This window comes from Caretta caretta, chromosome 4, assembly GCF_965140235.1.
Source record: "Caretta caretta isolate rCarCar2 chromosome 4, rCarCar1.hap1, whole genome shotgun sequence".
Lineage (NCBI taxonomy): Eukaryota > Metazoa > Chordata > Testudines > Cheloniidae > Caretta > Caretta caretta.
This window is the reverse complement of record NC_134209.1, coordinates 128,513,640-128,535,506: the sequence shown is the minus strand read 5'-3', so window position 1 is coordinate 128,535,506 and position 21,867 is coordinate 128,513,640. Positions and strand designations below refer to the sequence as shown.

Here is a 21,867-nt window from a genome sequence, read left to right as displayed (position 1 = left end):
GCCTAGAGGGGTTCTCTATGTTTTGAATCTAATTACCCTGTAAGGTATCTACCATCCTGATTTTACAGGGGGGATTTCTTTATTTCTATTTACTTCTATTTTTATTAAAAGTCTTCTTGTAAGAAAACTGAATGCTTTTTCATTGTTCTCAGATCCAAGGGTTTGGGTCTGTGGTCACCTATGCAAATCGGTGAGGCTTTTTATCCAACATTTCCCAGGAAAGGGGGGGTGCAAGTGTTGGGAGGATTGTTCATTGTTCTTAAGATCCAAGGGTCTGGGTCTGTAGTCACCTAGGCAAATTGGTGAGGCTTTTTACCAAACCTTGTCCAGGAAGTGGGGTGCAAGGTTTTGGGAAGTATTTTGGGGGGGGAAAGATGCGTCCAAACAGCTCTTCCCCAGTAACCAGTATTAGTTTGGTGGTGGTAGCGGCCAATCCAAGGACAAAGGGTGGAATATTTTGTACATTGGGGAAGTTTTGACCTAAGCTGGTAAAGATAAGCTTAGGAGGTTTTTCATGCAGGTCCCCACATCTGTACCCTAGAGTTCAGAGTGGGGGAGGAACCTTGACAACTGGCCTCTGTAATTAATAAATGCAGATATACATCTAAATACAAAATATGGCAAAAGAGAGGCATGTTGTCCTCTGCAAGGTGAGTACGAAGATGTATTGTCATCTTCCAAGAACAATTTTTATGTTTTCAGTACATCTTCCTTCTAAATTTATGCCATATGTACAAAAACATCATACAGTGTATGTGTATATATACACACAACTATACACTCACACAAGTTGCATCAATGATACTGTTTGGTGACTAGATACAAGTTTTGAAGGTAGATCATTCGAAGGTAGGCTATTTTGGCCATAAATAAATTAACTAAGAGTCCTTCAATACATATATCACACAATAGGTGCTTAACTAGTTTTCACCTTTAGTCGCAGTGGTAGTTCCTCGGGACTCTTTCCAGCCAATTCATCATCATCATCATCCTGCACAAACAGGTTAGTTGGGATGATTCCCTTTGCATACTTCTTGGTTATTTCAACAAAATCATCCAAAGCAATATAGTTCTTAGCTGCAAGTTATAATGAAGATAACAAAAAAGAGCTCAAAAATTACAGTACTAGCATCCCATTAATTACAAAGCATGGACCAGCCTTTCTAGGACTGATGTGGAAATTATTTTCAAATAAACTTTGTGGCTGTATTATGGAGAAATTAAACTCTTGTTAACAGGTGTTTATTTTGTCACCTGTTCAGAGGTAGCAAATTAATTTTGGTGGTAATAAGTGGTCACAATACATCTTTATTTGAGCATAAGCTTTCGTGGGTAAAAACCACACTTCTTCAGATGCACGGAGTGAAAATTACAGATGCAGACATAAATATACTGACACATGAAGAGAAGGGAGTTACCGCACAAGTGGAGAACCAGTGTTGACAGAGCCAATTCGATCAGGGTGGATGTGCATACCACTCCCAATAATAAATGAGGTGGTGTCAATTCCAGGAGAGGCAAAGCTGCTTTTGTAAGGAGCCAGCCACTCCCAGTCCCTATTCAAGCCCAAATTAATGGTGTTAAATTTGCAAATGAATTTTAGTTCCGCTGTTTCTCTTTGAAGTCTGTTTCTGAAGTTTTTTTTTGTTCAATTATAGCTACTTTCAAATCTGTTATAGATAGCAGCTTTGCCTCTCCTGGAATTGACACCTCCTCATCTATTATTGGGAGTGGACTTCATCCACCTTGATCAAATTGGTTCTGTCAACACTGGTTCTCCACTTGCGAGGTAACTCCCTTCTCTTCATGTGTCAGTATATTTTTGTCTGCATCTGTAATTTTCACTCCATGCATCTGAAGAAGTGGGGTTTTTTACCCACGAAAGCTTATGCTCAAATAAATCTTTTAGTCTTTAAGGTGCCACCAGACTCCTTGTTGTTTTTGTGGATACTAACTAACTAACACAGACTAACACAGCTACCCCCGACACAATACATCTTGTAAGTGTAGTGGGTCATATTCAGACCAGTATTTATTACTATAATATACAAATTATAAGAAAGAAGAAATAAAGTGAATGAACATGTTTATCTGAGAACAGTATGAAATACATTATATTGCATTTGATTAGACTGCATCTATTTCATATTTTGTGTCCAAGTTTCATCAGGATTAAAGCTACAGTAAAGATATTTTCACCTGTCAAAGATATTTGTATGCTTATTCTAGTTCACTTTTATCAGGTTTCAGATCACGTTATTATTTATCTGAAACAACTATGACTTTCCCCTCCCTTTTAACATTTTTTGGGGAAAAATAATTACATGTTCAGTAGCTCTGCTGTGTTAAAAAAGACACAAAGAGCCACAGAAAAAGAACTCCTCAAAGTCTAACTGAAAGTCTGCACTGAGTCAGAAGTCAGTTCTCTGGTGAATACACTGCGTAAATTCCTATATCATCTAGGAAACCTCTAACTCAGTAAAATGAGCAATGCCTCATAAATTCACACACACACACACGACCCCATATAATCTCCCTCTATCTAATAATTTTGATATGATGTGAGGCTGGATATTATATACTTTTTTCCAAATATACTGAAGTATATTTATCAGCATGCTATGAACCATCATTAGAAGTGATCTAAACTAAACAGACACCAAATTGAACATTGCTGATTTACATAGTGTAGTAGCAGGATTTTCTCATCTTGTCTGTTTGCTTATTTGCTAATTCTCCAAATACAGATGAGCACAAATTAATTATTTAAATACACTACATATGCCACTACTTAAATTTAGGCACGTTGGGGACAACGTGGCACAAGACTGCCGCTGTATACAATAGTGGGGAGAAGGATTTTGGCTAAAGACCCTGAGAAACAAATCCCTTACTACTCTTTCAAGAAGTGTCCACCCAAAGTACACCAGACACTTTAGGCATGTTCCCTGCTATGAAGAGCTTTGAATCTCAGATAGCACTAAAAGAAACAGAGAAGACAAGAGTAACATAATTGCATCACCATGAGTTATCTTTTTTTGAAACGAGAGAGAGCGAGCGCGCATGCGGGTGTGAGCCTGTAACGTGTGAGAGTGGGTCTGAAAAATGGTGGGGAGGGAAATGAGTTTCTAAAAAAGGAAAGCTGAAAAGGATGGAGGAAGAGAGTTATCATGGGAGGGGCAGGATGAAGAGGAACACTGAGGGTAGAGCAAGTGTGAGGCCCTGGCTGCAGTGTGGGATAGTGGGTGATTGGAGGCCAGAATAACCAGTCACATAAAGTACAAAAATTCATATTTTTAACTCAGGAATTTGCTATAACGTTATGCTCCTTACAACTTCCTGAAGCCCTGCTGCAGGGGAGTTCAATGAGTGGGGGCTGCCATGGGCTGCTACTTGACTCCTTCAACACCAAGAGGGCAAGGAGACTCCCCTCCAGCCCTATGAATGGAATGGAGGTTGGAGGGCCTCGATTAACCCCTGTGAACCTCCTGAGGAGTACTGGGATACAAGATCATGTACACAATTGTCTCAATCGCCTCCTACAGCTTGTCCCAGTCACTGTAGATTAGCCAGTTTCCATGGTAAACAAGTTTGATATCAATTATAAGGAAGAATTAATGCCAACTTTCCCCACACACTGAAGCACCTGATATTGCTTCAAATATGAAAGACTTTTGAATGACAAAAACCTACAACAAGCCTCCCACACAGTAAGTTTAGAGAGTCAGCTGACAAAGATACGAACGCTCGTCTGCTTAATTCTTATCTGAGCACAAGTTACACACAGGAAATTGAAACAATTGACTGAGTTTTAAAGGACAGGATTTAATGTATTGATTTGTGGTCTTACTGTAATTTTAAAACATTCCTACATAAAATCCTACTAGCAGGATTCTGGGCACTCTAAGTGTAAAGAGAAGGTACAGGAACGTAACAAAAAAGCAGCATCATATACTTTAATCTTCAGTCTCACAAGGATATATGTTGATTTGTTTGCATATTTTAAGTGTATATTTCAAAGTAATTAATCTTGCACCACACTGTGCATGCCAAGGAACCATCAAGAAATGTGTTAAGTTTTATTCCTTACTCCTCTTCATCCCTATTCTCAGATCACCTTTTTCTTGCCACTCACTTACAGATTTAGGGTCTGATCCAAAGCCCACAAAAATCAATGGGAGTCTTTCTACTGACTTCCATAAGGTCAACGACCATTGAACAGACACAGCTTGTTCTGTCAGGACATACATGGAGACATTTATAAAATAGACTCTTCTCAGTTGTAGAATTAGAAACAGAAAGGACAATGGAAATGGAAAAAATTGCCTAGGGAAGTCCTGCAATCTCCTTCTCTGGAAGCTTTCAAGGAGAGGAGAGGGTTGGAATAGAGAAAAATTCTTTGACAGCACTTCTGTGATATGCTGATGGGGAGAGTTTAGTTTGTAATACATGGCTGGCATGTTAAATCAAATGCAATGACATTTACATTCTCAGGCATTGTGGCCACTGTCCACAGACAGACAGACAATGTCACCTATAATTGTCTATATGTCGTCCTTCTGAGTTCACCCCATCTCAAATCTTTGCTAACAGGCTTAAATCGGGCTTCCAAGTGTTGGCAATGCATTAAATCAGAAGAAAACTTGCCTCTGGAAAAATGCACAGCATAAATGAAACTGATTGGGTCAGGGAAGTGAATATTAGCTAGTAATAGCTGCTTCTGCTCAAGCACGGATAGCCAACTCCATCTCTGGAGAGGAGAGAACAGCCAACCTCCTACTTTAAGTGTTTGATGAAAACTTCTCATTTCTAAACGCCATTAGTAACTTGACACCCAAGTTTCTCTTCAATTGATGTTAAAAGCATATGTTGTAGGTTCCACTTTATTATTCAGATTTTTCTTCAGTTTGGTTATGACAAATTCCCTGCCTCCCCCATTTGCAGTAAAAAAAGAAATGTGCACATCAATTTCTGCCTACACTTACATGTAGGTTCATTTACCCTCCTATTATTTCATCTGCCATTTAAGCCTTCAGAAAATTACTGACCCCCTTTTCTCCCCCCCCCAACACTATGAGCTGCTGAAGGATTCAGAACAAAGTGGCTTATTTTGCATTTATTTGCAATCAGAATGAAGGAGAAGCACCGATTCAGAAGATCAGCAGCTAAGGGATGGAATGTGCAATAGCATCATCCAATATGTGCCAAAGCAGAAGATTCTCCAGTGAACTCAAACCACAGAACGCTTTCCAATGGAGAGAGAGGAAAAAAAAAAAATGTGGCAGTCTTGGCCCTAAACATTTTTTTCAAGAAGTGGAAATTGGGTCACACTAAGCGCTGTGTGGCTCAAGTCTATATGAAAAGTCTGTCAAGGCTGGAATAAAATTCAGGCCTGACTCCCATCCCTTTGCCTTAACCAGAGTATTGTCCTTTAAGAAGCTAATGTAAAACCAGCAAAAAGCCCCAGTTCGTCTTGAGAACATTACTTTCAGTGCAGTCTCACATACATCTGATGAGCCACAGGCTACATGGAAGGAGAGGACGACAGTGACCCTGACTGAATCTCAACCTGAATTTTCGGGAAGTTTTAGTATTTTATAGAACTAGTTTTTGAACTGCAGGACATCTAAAACAGCCATAAAGAAGAGTGGGACTGACTTTATATGAATTTTTACATTTTATATAGTAGCATGAAAACGGAATTAGAATTGTTCTATACATGGCCTTAACCGAAGTTTAGGTTTAACTACACTGCTCTCTGTACAATATGCATTGTTTGTCACTATGTTCCTTCGCCATCTTAGTTTTCAGTCTTTAAATCCTCCTATCGTTTCTTCATGTTTTCCTTTTTCAAAAAAATAGGTGATATATATGAAGATTAGCAGCTGCAGATCAATGGTTGGAATACAGGATTGACATGCTGGATCAATACCAATACTCCATGTAGTCTGGTATCCTCTTTGACAGTCCCCATATCAGAAGCTTCAGAGGAAGAGGTAAACCACATAATTCATAATTATGCATTAACATACCTACATACCCTGAAGGGGAATGAAGGGAGGGGATTATCTTTTTAACACCAAGCAGTGGACTGTTGACTTGCATCCTGAAGGAGGAAGGTTGATATCCCTTATAAATGTGTTTTGTTTTTAAATCCTAGCTAGTAGAATTTTTATTTCCCATCTGAAATGTTTAATCCTTTTTTCAATCCTATGATGCCCCATCCTCAATAATCATGTGGTGGCAAGTATCACAGCTTAATGCTTTGTGGGGATAAATGGATGAGAGTGAGGAGGGTATTTCCTTTCATCAGTTTTAAAATTTGCTGCTCACAGTCAGGTATCTCTTTGTTCCTGTACTGCATGGAAGGTAAACAGAGCACCTCTCTCTACATCAATCATTTTTATCTACCTTTCTATCTCACCTACTAAGCAAGTAGTAGTCCTGATTTTGAAAACTAGTTAGGAGTCCAGTCCTTCCCTCTTCCTTCCCAACAATTTGGAATCTTCATGCCCCAGATCAGAATTTTAAAGCTTAAGCTTATCTTTATTTTAAAACCTGTTAGTTTTCTTGTGCAGGTGTCATAAGAGCAGAGACAGAACTTTTTAACCTATAGAAGATACAGCTTACTTTCAGCAGTAGCATTTTTACCAGTTAAAAAGTCAATGAGGCTCTCCCTCCTCAGCAAGGGCCAAGATAGCAATAATTTTGATGCGTCTTTAGTAGCTGCTCCTCCCTTTTCAGAGCCGAATAGCACTGTGACCTCTCTCGGCTGGGGAGGGCTGGATGGCGTGCCCTTTAGATGCCAGGAAAACTGTATCTTACTTGGCCATAAGAAGAGATGTTTCTTCCTTAAATTTAAGCCTGGGTCTCATGAGTGATAGGTGAAGACAGCTAATCACAAGGACAGCTTTTAGGGGGCTTGTGGGATACGGAAGGTCTGTTTAAATCAAGTATTTATGTAGGAGACAAATATTAGAGAGAAATCCACAGTGAGGGGGTGTGGTTTAACAGTTACAGCAAGGTAACAGAGGCTAAAGAGCTGTGCACATTAGATGCTAAGCTTAAATGCTGTGTAATCAGAAGATAAAAACGTATTAGGTTAGCACACTGTAGTTGAGAAAAAACTTACAGCTGGTGCAAAATTATTTAGCAAAACAAAGCAAAATTAAATCATGGTCATTACATTTCAAACAGGATATGTGCACTTACATTCACTGCTTACTAATCGTTCCAGCATTCTTCTTTGCTTCTGTACAGACTTTGGAACTGGGCCAGGTTGTTTTTCACCATCTGCTCAACAACAGAAGTTCACAAAGTAGTCATTAAGCGAACAACCGACAACAAATGTCATGAGCTAAAGCAGCAAAAATATAGAAGACAGCAGCACCTCAAACCAATGAGAAAAGTTTACACAAGGGCATATGCTACCAAGTCCTACTGTGGCAGAAATCCTCTAAGAAGGCTCTACTTAGGGACAAGCAAAGCTGCCTCCAGAGCAGCTGTGATCCTTAGGGTCTACCACCCATTTGCAACAACAGGACACTGAGTGAGAATCTGCTGAATTCCTTGAAAGAACTGCATAGATTGAGTGGCAATACAAAGCTTATACTAAAAACAGAACTCATTTCATCATGTACTTTTTGAAAGTAGAGAAAGTGGCCGTAATAGTACATTTTGATTTTCAGCTACAGTGTTAAAAAGAGGAATAGTGTTTAGATCAGGAGTTCTCAAACTGGGAGTCGGGATCCCTCAGGGGGTCGCAAGGTTAACACATGGGGGGTTGTGAGCTGTCAGCCTCTGCCGCAAGCCCCGCTTTGCCTCCGGCATTTATAATGGTGTTAAATATATAAAAAAAGTGGTTTTACTTTATTGGAGGGAGGCGCACTCAGAGGCTTGCTGTGTGAAAGGGGTCACCAGTATAAAAGTTTGAGAACCACTGGTTTAGATCATTAGTATATGCTTACTTTGTGATGCATTTTTAAGTTAGTAACTTCAAATATCTGGCAAGATACTCAGAGTGCTTTGTTACTGATAAAATTAAAGTAAATAAGAGCATATTTTTCAAAAGCACTGAGTTTTGATTAAAAAGTTAGTCATTTCTAATCTTTGGTGGTTCTCATTGGTACTTAAGTGAGTCACCATGCATAAGCAAAACTCCTGACAGCATATGAATCAGCTTTAAAGAGTTAGAGTGAGCAGCTAATAAAAGGTCATTATCACAACTATTTTTCCATGAATGGGTTACACACTTATTTATTTTATTTTTATATATAGTCATTTAGGTTTTAAAGTTGTGTTCTGCTTTTAATTTTGTGTTTTAGACAGGATCAGTTTCTTTTCTGGGGTACTAGATACCTACCTTCATTGTTAACTTGCCCAACATTCTCCAGCAGTTCAGAAACTGCTAACTGCTTCTTCTTCTTTGGATTTAATTTCCAATACATAACTAAGGCAGCTTTTCTCACAGCTCTCTCCAGATCAGTCTCAGATGATAATTTCTTCACTTCTTGCTCATTCTCAGAAGTAATGCCTCAAGAAAAGAAAGTGTATTAGATATTATCATCCCACATTTCAGGAAGAAGTGATGGACATGTCCACAATTTGTTATTTTTTTTTCACTTTAGTTCTAAGTTTTTGGACAAGTTGATTCACACGTCATCTACTCAAGTTATCTGATTTTTTCCTATATTGTTCTGTGTCCAGGGCTTACCAACAAATATTATACATATCTTAAAATGTACAGTGCACTTTACGGATTGCATAAGATATGTTCTCTACCACAAAGAGTTTGTAATCTTGCCTGGAGACAAGACACAAGGACAACAGTACAGGTAAAAGATGACATGGATAGAGCACTGGTGATGAGGAAGTATTATGTAAAGAAGTGGGTTTCAAGAAGAGATCAGATACTTGGCAGACATGAGGAAGACTATTCCAAGCGTAGGAAGTGGGATGAAGGAAGGCGTGAATCTTGAAATGGGAGAATATGGTACAGGGAACCAATTAGGCAAGAGGATTGAGAAGAATAAAGGGAGAATGAGAGGGACAGGAGAAGAGAAAAACAGCAGATATGTAGGTGGAGTGTGAAATTAACCTTAAAGGCAAGGATAAAGAGTTTCAATGAGTTTTGGTAAGAAATAAGAATCTAATGAAGGAATTCAAGTACATGATTGACACAGATACTTCTATATGAAAAGTCCTATGTTGTCCTTCTAATTAAACTACTCTAACATTCGATCAGCAGCTGTTCAAGTAATTTTGCTCCAAATATACCCAGATTTTAAAGTATATTTTAACCTGTCTCTCCAATATTTTAATGGAGGATTATTTGTAGCTAAAATAGACTAAAAATATAAGAGTTAAAGCTCCTAAAGAACCCATACCTCTTCTGTCTGCTAAGCATCTCCGCAACAGCTTGACAGCTTCCCTTCGACCCTGCTTAGCAGCAAGAATCAGCCAGTCAACAGCACTACAGTTGTTGAGTTCTTCATCCTGGTCTTCTGCTAATTTCAGGTAGTGTTTTCCCATCTAGAAAGAATGGCGAACAAACAAAATTCCTTAGCTATTTAAATACCTTCTGTTCTCTTTATCTCGGCGAGTGAAGGCTTTATCTGTGAAAAAGAAGGTCAAATAAGCTGACTCCAATACTGAGGCACACAGCTGTAAGTTGTCCTCAGCAAACTGGCTGGAGATCAACTTCCAGAACAAGATCAACTTCCAGAACAAGATGCAAGCAGAAGCAATGACTGATTTCTGGCACATTTGATGAAGTCAACAAAGGAGTTAACATGAGGTAGTACATGACTAAATGCAGCAGTGAACGCTAGTAATGCTAGACAGAAGGAGCAGATGCTAAGCGAATTCATTTTTATACAGGTTTCAGAGTAGCAGCCTGTGTTACTGTACTGTGTTAGTCTGTATTCGCAAAAAGAAAAGGAATACTTGTGACACCTTAGAGACTAACCAATTTATTTGAGCATAAGCCTTCGTGAGCTACAGCTCACTTCATCGGATGCATGAAGTGAGCTGTAGCTCACGAAAGCTTATGCTCAAATAAATTTGTTAGTCTCTAAGGTGCCACAAGTCCTCCTTTTTATACAGTACTGCTAGATCAACTTTAAAAATGCAAAATGAAGTGCCATAGCAAGGTATCAGTGATGGACAGGAATTTAGATGAAGTAATCTCTGTAGAGGGCCTTGATATGGTGGTTCTCAACCTTTTCGGAGTCAGGACGCATTTGAAAATATTTACAGCCTGTCGTGATCCGGTACATAATTTGGGGGTGAAGGCTCTGGGGTGGTTTCAGTCAGGTCCTCATAGTGGCAGCTCCTATGCTGCGTGGCTGGCTGGGCTTGGCTCTCCAGTCTGGGCATTGCAACCTCCGGGGTTGCACCGCATGTCCGCTCCGCTGACTGGACTCTGTGTGAGCGGAGTTGTGACCTGGCTTATGTGGTTGCAGTGCCACTTGCTCAAATTTGGCGTACCCACCATCATGACAGCTGAGTGCCTGGGGAAATCATCACGATGATGGTTACACATGAAAGGAAAATAACGCCACCCCCTAGAGTATCATACCATTATGAACCCCAAAATAGTGAATCTATGCTGTAGAACTGAATTGCTAATTATCCTTTTGAATGATTCTGCAGCACTAAACATCCCCACCTTATAAAAAACCTGAACTTCTCTTGGAAGGTTAGCAGGTCTCACTTGGGATCCAATTCTCAGGTTGGACGCACACAGGTGGATTCTTACACGACCAATCCACACAAATCCAGTTGCAGGATCAGGGCCTTTGGGATTAAATGTACACTTCATAGAATTGAAGCTACCAGAAAAAAATGCAAATAGGCAAGAGAACTCAGACCAAGGAAACCAAACTGACAGTGTACAATTACTACCCTGGCATACCTCAACTCAATGAAATGGAAAAGCACATTGATGCAGGAACAGATGAAAGAAGAGTAAATGGCAGAAAGTCAAGAACGTAGCTTAGGTACAAGTACCATCACTGACAATTTGTCATCACCGCAGACATAGTGTTAGCAAGATTTATATGGAAGTTATTGCTTTGAACAAATTATGTGGCAATAAAACCTGTGCCAAGAACAGCTATTCCTACAGTGTGTTTATAGTTATAGCCACCACATTTTTGACTAAATCCCAAAACAGCAACACTTAATACAGCTCTTCTACACATATCCCATAGTCCCAGAAACTGATATCTGCCAACACAAATCATGGAATCAGCCATAAGAATGACTATTGCACAAGGAACCACAGCCCAAGACTTGGGTTTTGTGACAGAGCTTTCTGTGTAAGGTACAGTAGCAGCATCTGTAAGTAGCTACCTTTTGAAGAGAACATTTTACCTTTATTTTGGTTCTAAAGATACATAAGCTCTTGGAATTAGTGGTTTTTTTTTTTAATTAATAGAAAACCAGACCAACCTATACCTAGCCTTTCCATGAAACTGCACTGATAGATGCAGTATGCTAGGCTGTGATCTGCCCTTTCTGAATGAGTATTGTGCAACAGTGGCTTTAAAATGAGATTTGTGATAAAACTTTTGCACAAATGTTTTCATTTTAAAGTTACCAAAATGTAAAATGGCTAGAACCCTTTTGACTTGAGCTGATTATAGAATATCCATTCCTGCTCATTCCAGCTTGTCATGTAGTTTTAATGTTAACTTGAGGATGCTCTTTGTTTAGATCGTGAGCTAAAACTGGGAGGAAGAAAGAGGTACTTAGAACCAAATTAACAGTGTACATCTTCAGGTTACTCCTATAACATGAGCACACACTCCCTCATACTGCTGTGCTCTGCTAACTAAAACAGAGTGGTCACAACCAGTCAAGAGTGCAGAGACCCTGTACAATAACAGACACATCACTGCCTCTTCTCCATTATGCAGTTCAGATTGTGGGTGTCTCATCTGCATAATTCTGTACAGTTATTTTTCCATAAAAGTACTGTACGCAAATTCCTGGAACAGAGTCTGAGAGAGACAGAGTGCAGGATTATTTCAGTATAATACTTACAGTGATTTGTCCAAGTTCATGAATTTTGAGTGATTTTTTCTCTAGTCAATTTTTTAGGCTGTAAGCAAGCTATAAATATCACTACCTCAGCTTTTCACTCACTTCTACTGAAGATGCACACTCCCCACCCTGCCCCACCCTCACAATGGACACACTCTTGGCTATCAAACTGCCAAGAGAAAATCTATTTAAATATTTTAAACAAGATTTTTTTTTTTTAAATCTTGTTTTCCTCCTTCCTCTTGTCCCTCTCCACAGGACAGTAGGGCTCCAGGTTCCTAACTGATTTTTTGTTTATTTTGAGATGAACATAATTAAACCTGAAAACATACTGTGATCTTTAAGACAAGAGCCTTATTGACACGTAGGCATCAGAGGAGGAGGTATAAGGGTGGAGTGAACCAGGAAGGGTAGAGAGATGTCAGGTTTGGGGTTTTTTTAAACCAATTATCTTCTCCGTGTTTTGACAGCCCATTTTGCTTGTTATTGCTCAACTTTCATTTAAAAATGTTTAAAGCTGCAGTGCAACAGTAAAGTCTTCCTGACAAGAATGCAAAGACCATATTCTAGGTTAATAAACTCCTCAGATAATAGCCAATTTATTAGTCCAGAATATCATTAACCGGGACTGTGGCTTACTGTTATTTAAACAGGTTTTGATTTTATAGACGAAAACAGAGAAGGACTTTCCAGCAGTAACCCAAGGGTTCTGTTTATATATTTCTTACACTTCACGATCTCTTTTCCCGTTTACACAGGGTCAGCAGTGCCCATGACTCTATCACTCCTTCCAAACCCGCGTGTCCTGTCTTGGAGTTCCAGTCTTCTCTCTTCAAATTTCCCTTAAAGTCTCTCCAAAGTCAGTCTAATATATCCTTTCTTGCTGTCCTCCTCCTCCCACGCTTTCTTTAATGTTTGTTCTTCTCCCATTCTTATAACATGTCCAGCCTATTACTAGGAGTCCCAAGTTTATATTGCCTCTAATTTCTTCCATGTGCACTGTCTACCCTCTGCTTGCCTGCCATTCTCCTCAATATATTACTTTCTACTACTGTTGTCTTCTTTTTTCCCCCATCTCCATAAGACCTACTGTTTCCAAATCAAACAGCAGGCAGGGATAAACACACACAAGATACAATTTTGCCTTCAGTTTGTTACTTAATTGCTGGTCCTACAATACTCCTACCACCTTTTTCACTGTCACCCCGGACATTGGGTTCTTTTCAGTTTTCAAGATCTCTTCGGGATGGCACTGTATAGTTCTCAAGTACAAAAATTCTTCTGATTCAGCTTCTCTCCTAAAACTTCAGTTAACAGCGTCTCTTCTTCCATCTTGCCTACATGCATAATTTCAGTTTTCTTTGGGTTCACCTTCAAATCATAATCTTCAAACCAACGTCTACTCTGATACCATATTTACCAATTCCTCTTTGCTGTCAGCCAAAATGGACAAATCATCAACACACGTTAGTTTTCTCTGTGTCTCCACAAGCTTTGTTCTACCATTTTAGCTTACATATTTCTTAATCAACTAGAAATTACAGGTTTTTGTTCTTTGCTGGAATTGGAACCAAATTGAGGGTTCTGGTGGCAAGGATCCTCCAAGTTCAAAATACCATTACCCACAAAGGTGTTTGGCTGTTTTAAAGGCCAGGAACTCTTCAGACTGCTCCCTTCTTGAGGCTGCCCTCAAATACCAGGGCTGAAGAACATGGGTGAAGTGTGCAGGATGTTTGCACCAGTTCTAGAGATTACTTATTTATTACTATTATTATTATTATTTTTTACTATTCTGTTGGGATATCTCCCACAGTGCAGCAGCACTCAGATATTCTCACTCCTGACCCCCATCTCCAATTTTCTCAAATGTCATTACTTCTCAGCTTAGAAGGGCCATTTGTGAGGGTGAGATGACAGTACAGTCTCAGTGTCGTTCAGGCCTTGTCTATACTAAATTAGCCCATCTGTTTGACCATGTATATGTTTCTACTGATTTAATTAAAGTCAGTAATTTAACAAGTTTAGCTGAAGTGATTTAAAGTGAGGATTAAACTAGTTTAAGTGCAACTCCATTAGGTGCTTGTTCCGGTTTAGTTAGAATTTTAACCTGATCTAATGAAACCGATGTATTTTTTTAGTATAGAAAAGCCCTAAAACTGCTAACAAATTTATTCAGGGACAGAATTAAGATCAACTCAATTCTCGTAGGCCACTGAACAGCCAAATGGTAGCTAGTACCTAGAGGGTTTTTTAAATGCATTTATTCAGCATAGATGAGGAAAGTTACAGAAAGATCTCAACCCTGTGTACATGAATGCCCTTACTAATCCACCATACCAGGAAACATACTTTGTACATTTTCAAATGACCCAAGGTTGGTGCTGTTGAGTCATTTGCAAACCTTGCAACAACTCAGTTACATTACTCTAGTATTATTCATTTTTTGTATAGTCGTAGTGCCTAGGAGCCTTAGTGCTGAATGAGGTTTGCATTTTGTTCCAATGGTAACAAATTAAAATCAAAACAGTATCCAACAGTCACTATATGGACACTTCCCTCTTCTCTCATTGTATTAGACACTGGACAAAAAACAAATGACATTCCCGGCCCCTAGATGCTTACAATCTATAATTAACTTTCACATCTACCCCAAAAGCTGGTACTGGACTGGAACTTGGGAAATCTGATATCCTTCCTAAGTAAGGAACATTCCTCCAGGCCAAGAAGCTATTTGGCATCTCTCACTTTGAACAACTTAAAATTCTAACAAAGGATGTAGTTCAACTGAACAGTTTTTGGAAGAGATAATAACCCCACAAGAGTTGGAAGTGTGTGGTAACGTTTTCTGAATTTAAACCACAACAATGCTCGATGAAGTTTCGCCAATGTTCAGAGATGTTCAAAGCTCTTTCCAGTGCTCTCTACAGATATGATTTCAGAAAGAGCTAACAAACATTTATTTTATCTATTCATAGTCAATAAATGGCCTCTAAAGAGTATAAAAAAAAAGTAGTGACAATGTATAAAATTACCTCCGTCTGGGCTTTTGGTTCTCCAGCTTTGGCCTTTTCAAGCAGATCCTCAAAAAGTACTTCAGGTTCCTCTTTCATGGCTTCTACAAAGCAACCCAAGAAGAAAACTGATTTATTAGCAATATTCAATGATTTTCATGAGTCCTCAGTGCATTTGGCTAGAGAATTCAAGGAGCACATCTAAATATAGAGCTTGATGTTTTATAGAAACAGCAATGCAGTTCTACCAAGTTATTACATTTATAGCTGCAATTACTCAAACCTTAATAATTTTCACTGGAATGCTACCCAAGATGCAAAATTTTCATTTAAAAAATCCTTTAAGATAATATGAAATTCAATTATTATGTTAACCAAGAAGTGTCTCAGAACATATAAGTGTTATTTGGCATCCCTTACAAATATTAACCCATATTTGTAACACTATCCCAACTACTTATATAGGATAAAATTGTCAATTAGAAAAGTTTTCATTATATATGATAAGCATCTGCATTTGTATTTAATACTACTATGGCTTGTCACTGTTCAAACCCAATAAGAAAAACATAAAAAAAATAAAAAAAAAGTTCCTGAGCCCTGAGGAAATTTGTTGTTCTGGGCAGAAACAGGGCCTTTTAGAGTGTTATGAATCTGAGGAATGAGAAGCTACTCTTCAAAAACACATTCAGTGCATTTGAAAGGTCAGTTTTTTAATCCTTGGAGTAAATGAAACACCAGTATCAATGTCTTTTTCTTTTTAAAGAACTCATTGTTTTGTATCCTGTCTCACATTTCTGTTTGCCTCCCCATTCTTTTCCATATTTACCAGATCAAAGTGATTTTTAGCTTTCATTCCTAAAAAGAAAAACAGTGCTGCCCACGTACCCAGCCAAAAACAAGGTAATCAGGTTTCTGCATGATCTTAACTTATTTTGCGTTTATTAGGAATCCCATGACCTGATTTATCTTGTGAATGATGAGCTACAGCCTTCTAGTTTCTTGGAAAAGTTGAAACTTGGTAGAACTGAGAACGCTCTGTGAGGATGCATCTTAAAAATTCTCACTAATTTGATTTCAAATATCAAGCGTCAAAAAGTAGACGCTCAATATGCATGTGAGTGAGAGATTAGGGTGGGGAGGGGAGAAAGGGTTGGAAAAATTACCACTAATTCACAGGAAGTAAAGCACCTTTACTAGCCAGCCCAGAACTGTAGCCTAGAACTGGGTGGGAAGAGTTTCCAAAAAAATTTCTAATTACTCAGTGGGATGAAACAGACCTTTCAACATTTGTCATGACAAATGAAAGAGACCTTCCCCTCCTCCCCGCAAAACAGCCAATAGCCCAGTGATTAGGGTACTCACCTGGGATGTGGGACATCAAGGATCAAGTCCTTGCTTTACCTAACTTGTATCAGGGACTTGAACCTGGGTTATCTCCCATAACCCAGGTGAGTGCCCTAGCCACTAGGCTATTGGCTATTCTGGGGGCTCTCTCGCCACCTGACCCAAGCAGCCTTCCTGTTGAAAGTTTTGTAGAAATTCGTTCACAGATTCCAAGGCCAGAAGGGACCATTGCACTCACAGGACACAGAGCTTCCCCAAAATAATTCCTAGAGCATATCTTTTAGAAAAAACCATTCCATCTTGAATTAAAAATCGTCAGCGATGAAGAATCTACCAAAACTCTTCGCAAACTGTTCCGATGGTTAATTACCCTCACTCTTAAAAATCTACATCTTATTTCCAGCCCGAATTTGTTTAGCTCCAACTAGCAACCATTGAACTGTGTTATATACCTTTCCTTGCTAGCTTGAAGAGCCCATTATCAAATATTTGTTCCCCATGTAGATACTTAAAGATTGTAATCAAGTCACCTCTTACCATATTTTGTTAAGCTAAATACACAGACTCTAGGACCTCAATCTAAGGGCTTGTCTATACTGTACGCTAAATCAGCGCCACTGCAATTGATGCAACAGCGTTGATTTATCGGGTCTGGTGAAGATGTGATGAGTCGATGGGAGAGCACTCTCCCATCGACTTCAGTAGTCCATCTCCCCAAGAGGCAGAAGGTAAGATAGCGGGAGAGCGTCTCCCACCAGTACAGCACGGTGTAGAAACCACGTTAGGTCGATGTAAGCTATGTCGCTCAGGGGGGTGATTTTTTCCCTCCCCCGAGTGATGTAACTTACATTGATTTAAGCGGCAGCGTAGACCAGGCCTAAGACAAGTTTTCTAATCCTTTAATAGTCCTTGTGGCTCTTCTCTGAACCCTCTCCAATTTATCAAATCATTCTTGAATTGCGTGCACCAGAACTAGACAGTATTCCAGCAGCAGTCACACCAGTTTCAAAATAACCTCTACTTCTACTCAAGATTCCCATTTATGCATCCCTAGATTGCATTAGCTTTTTTGGCTAGAATCATGCTGGGAAGCTCATGGTCAGTTGATTATCCGCCATTACTGCCAAATCTCTTTCAGAGTCACTGGTTCTCAGGATATAGGATGGGGGACTCTAAGTATGACCTACTTTCTTTGTTCCTAGATGCAGCTAAATGTAAATGTATCCATTAAAATGCATATTGTTCACTTGCGCCCAGTTTACCAAATGATCCAGATCGCTCTGAATCAGTGAACTGTTCTCTTCATTATTTACCACTCTCCCAACTTGTGTCTCATTTGCAAATTTTATAGTTTCTTCCAAGTCATTGTTAAAACTGAAATAGTGTAGGGCCAAGAACTGATCCCAGCGGGACCTCACTGGAAATACACCCACACAATGACCATTTCCCATTTACAATTACTTTTTGAGATCTGCTAGCCAAATTTTAATCCATTTAATGTCTGCCATGTTATTTTTATATCATTCTTGTTTTTTTAAGCAAAATGTTGAGTGATACCAATTCAAATATTTGGAGAAGGATAAATATATAGATTCATAGATATTTAGGTCAGAAGGGACCATTATGATCATCTAGTCTGACCTCCTGCATAACGCAGGCCACAGAATTTCACCCACCACTCCTACAAAAAAACCTCACACCTATATCTGTGCTACTGAAGTCCTCAAATCATAGTTTAAAGACTTCAAGGAGCAGAGAATCCTCCAGCAAGTGACTCGTGCCCCATGCTACAGAGGAAGGTGAAAAACCTCCAGAGCCTCTTCCAATTTGCCCTGGAAGAAAATTCCTTCCCGACCCCAAATATGGCGATCAGCTAACCCCTGAGCATATGGGCAAGATTCATCAGCAAGATACTACAGAAAATATCATGATAACACTATTAGCTATATCAACCAAACTTGTAATCTTATTTAAAAAACAAAAAAACCACCACAAAATCAAGTTAGTTTGGCAGAATCTATTTTCCATAATTTGCATTAGTTACATTACCCTTCTTTAATTCTTTATTAATTGAGTCCTAAAATCAGCCACTCTATTAGCTTGCCAGGGATCAGTGTTCGACTGACAGACCTATAATTCCCCAGGTCAGCCCATTTACCCTTTTTAAAAATTGGCACAACACTGGCTTTCTTACAGTCTTTGGAAAATTCCTCAGGTGTCCACAACTTATTAAAAATCAACATTAATGGTGGAGCAAGCTCTTCCACCAGCTCTTTTAAAACTCCTGGATGCAGTGGGCCTGCTGATTTTAAAATGTTTAACTTCAGTAGCTGCTGTTTAACATCCTGCAGAGATACTAGTGGAATAGAAAGTGCAATCACCATATGATTAGATTACACACTCTGGTTTTTTCCCCTCAAATACAGAACAGACATGTTTATTGAACACTTCTGTCTTTGCAGTATTATCATCAAAAATTCTACCACCATTTTCATCTAGTAATAGACCCATACCACTGCTGGATTCTTTTTGTTCCTAACGTATTTTAAAAACTCCTTATTGTCCTTAACTCTGCTGGCCATAGATTTCTCTTTATGTCTCTTGGCTTCCCTTACCAATTTTCTAAAATTCCTAACTCCTGATATATACTCATAGCTATTAACTTCCCCTTTGTTATATATTTTTCAATAGTTGCCTTCACTGTCTCTCTAAACCAGGCCAATTTTTTAACCAACATGGCCCTCCTTTCTCAATTGTGGGACTGTAGCTTTTTGGGTATTTAGTAAGGTTCTTAAGTGTTTCCAATTATCATTCAAACTTTTCTGCTTAAGTTATTCCTCCTAGATGATTTGACTCTCAATTGTTTTTAGCTCTGTACAATTGGCCCTATTCAAGCACCACATATTATTGCTCTGGACTTTATTCTGCTTGTTTATTATAAATGCAATCAAGTCACGATCACTTGTACCTAACCTACCGTTGACAGCAAAAGCATATTTTGGCTTATAGAAGACTGCTGTGAATGTTAAAACTGTTCTGATAACATTTAACAGAGTAAACATAGGTAAAACTGCACATGTAAGAAATTGCAGAGTAATCATGTCTGTGAATTAAAAATAAATAAAGTCGTTACAAAGCTAGAAAAGATGGGTTTGAAATAATGCTAAATCTGTATTGACAGGGAAATATGTTAACATGCAAATGAGACACTAATACAGATGTATAAGAAAAGATAACAAAAAAAAGTTATAAATTTTGTGTAACAAAAGGGAGGTTGAAGCTGTATTGTCCAGTGCTGGAGGTTACTGAGATCGTCCTGATGAGCCTTCCACTTGTAAGTAACTGATTACCACTTCCTGAAAGGTTTACCTTAATAAAGATTTGTTAAACTCATCTGCTGAGTTTTGTTTAACAAATCTTTATTAGCAGAGGAGTTTAACTCATCTGGGAGTCTCAAGCTAACATCCCAACGAACCAGGCAGTTTGCAGATTGGGCTAACAGCTAGTATCCAAGGAACCAAAACCTAAGGCAATTGATGGGGTTTAAGCAACGATGGAATTGCTGGGGAGATATGTAAATGAATATCTGGCCAGACACGGTAGGGGTCCCCTTAAGGAGGTGGACATTCTCACAAGCCAGAATCTGTTTGAAATGGTGGCTGACGTGCTCGAAAGCAATTTTTCTGGCAACCAAACGGTTGCCAAGAAAAGGACAGAAGCTGCAATAGCTCAGGGTTGGGTAATGACAGCCAGAGCTTTTGTGAAGCAAAATGAAACACTGACACTAGAAGGTAGAAAGAAATAAAACACAAGTTAAAGAAATGCAGAAGGGTGAGACACAAGAACTGAGAGACAAGGCCACTGAGCTATGGGGTGCTACAGTGTATAAGCTGAGGCTTTGATTGAGGAAGCTGAGGAACATGAGAAGCAGAACAGGATTCTGCAAGTACTGCTGGAAACAGTGCCACTGGAGAATACAGAACTGACAGGAACTCAATCAGTGAGACTTTTGGACGGAGAAATCATTAATGTGGACAGTGCTGTACTATCTAGGGCTCCACCACCTCCTTATATTACACTTTTTCCTTCCTTAAGCAATCTGGACTCTAAAGCTGTCCCTATGGCACTTATAATTCACATCCACAGTCCAAACAATCGGGGTTGTACATGTACAGAGATGAAGGTTAAAAATTTTCATCAGAGGAGATAGACTGACTGAACGTACTGGAGTAAAAATGCCTCCTGCTCCGGAATCGAAGCAAGATGATTACCCACGGCCAGAAACAGAACTTAACAATGGACTAATGATAAATCGTGAAAATTAGATTATGCATAATAATGTTCAGTACCAAATGATACCTGTAGTATTGAATTTAACCAATTTTAACATTACCACAGCATCTCGGTCTTATTCAGGGGAAGATAGAAGAGATATAGGAACAGTACTAGGAGTTGGGGCATTGGGAACATCAGCATGGAATCACATGAGTACTACAGCATTGTGGGAAGAAAATCAGAAAATGAAAGTTCAAATTACAAAACCTGTTACAGTTAAACAAAGCAATGAGTATATAGGGAAGGATTTAAAGCATGTTCAGGAAGCTAGTATAACAGGACATCTGATTAGGGAAGTAGAAACAGCTAGCAATGAAATAGTGGGGGGGGGAGGGGATCACAAATCATCCTAATATATCAAAGGCAAAGACATGTTTCATAATACAGGAACTATAGGTTGACTAAAGGAAATTCAAGGTGGGGAAATGCCTGGGTTCATAACAAATAAGATGAGGAACAATAGACCCAAAAAAAAAGAAAAAAGAAAAAAGAAAAAAGGAGTAGATTGGTTCCAGATTAGGCGCTAATCAAGAGTCTATTATGCATAGAAAAGATGCAAGTTAGACGAATCATGGATCATTCCTATGGTACTAGCAGCACCAAGTGAGGCATTAAGCGTGTATAGTGTTCAGATCATAGATATACTGGAACCTATCATGGTTAAAGGAATATGTCTCACCCTCAGATACTGTTAAGGATGGGCTAGGGGAGTCGGGAAAGCCCCAGATTCCTTATGCTGTTCCAAGAGGTGTGGTACATCTGGTTATGTCGTGATGTACTGCAGAGTGCATTCCAGCACATAGGTTCACCTAGGATGAAGAAACCTGAAATTGCATAATATGGCTGAGGCAATAGGGAACAAGGTCCAGCAAAGGCTGGAGAAGCCAAATATTGGATAACCTAGTGGGTCAGATACTTCTAATATGGGACACAAACATGTTGTTATGACTGGCCACTGTTCTGCTTAGTTCCAAGAAAGACAACCAGAATAGTGGATAAGGTAATTTTTCCAATTCCCCAGCATGAAATCCACAATGTATCAGCTGAAGCTGATGCTGCCCTAGACTCTGTGGTACAGCTAAGCAGAGACTTCCCACCATTGCATTTAAATGTGCAGTCCTTAATG

The 21,867-nt window shown here is 39.1% G+C and overlaps 1 protein-coding gene across 3 annotated transcripts in view; it reads right to left on the bottom strand.

Moving 5' to 3' along the window:
• Positions 1-21,867, bottom strand: part of WFS1 (wolframin ER transmembrane glycoprotein) — a 53,745-nt gene that overhangs the window by 4,692 nt on the left and 27,186 nt on the right. For all 3 annotated transcript variants that reach the window (XM_048848917.2, XM_048848920.2, XM_048848919.2), the window contains 5 exons: positions 15,081-15,163; positions 9,387-9,531; positions 8,363-8,533; positions 7,213-7,293; positions 932-1,077 (listed from right to left, as the gene is read on the bottom strand). In XM_048848917.2, coding sequence (XP_048704874.2) covers positions 932-1,077; positions 7,213-7,293; positions 8,363-8,533; positions 9,387-9,531; positions 15,081-15,163 — 626 coding nt within the window. The remainder of the gene's footprint in view (positions 1-931; positions 1,078-7,212; positions 7,294-8,362; positions 8,534-9,386; positions 9,532-15,080; positions 15,164-21,867) is intronic.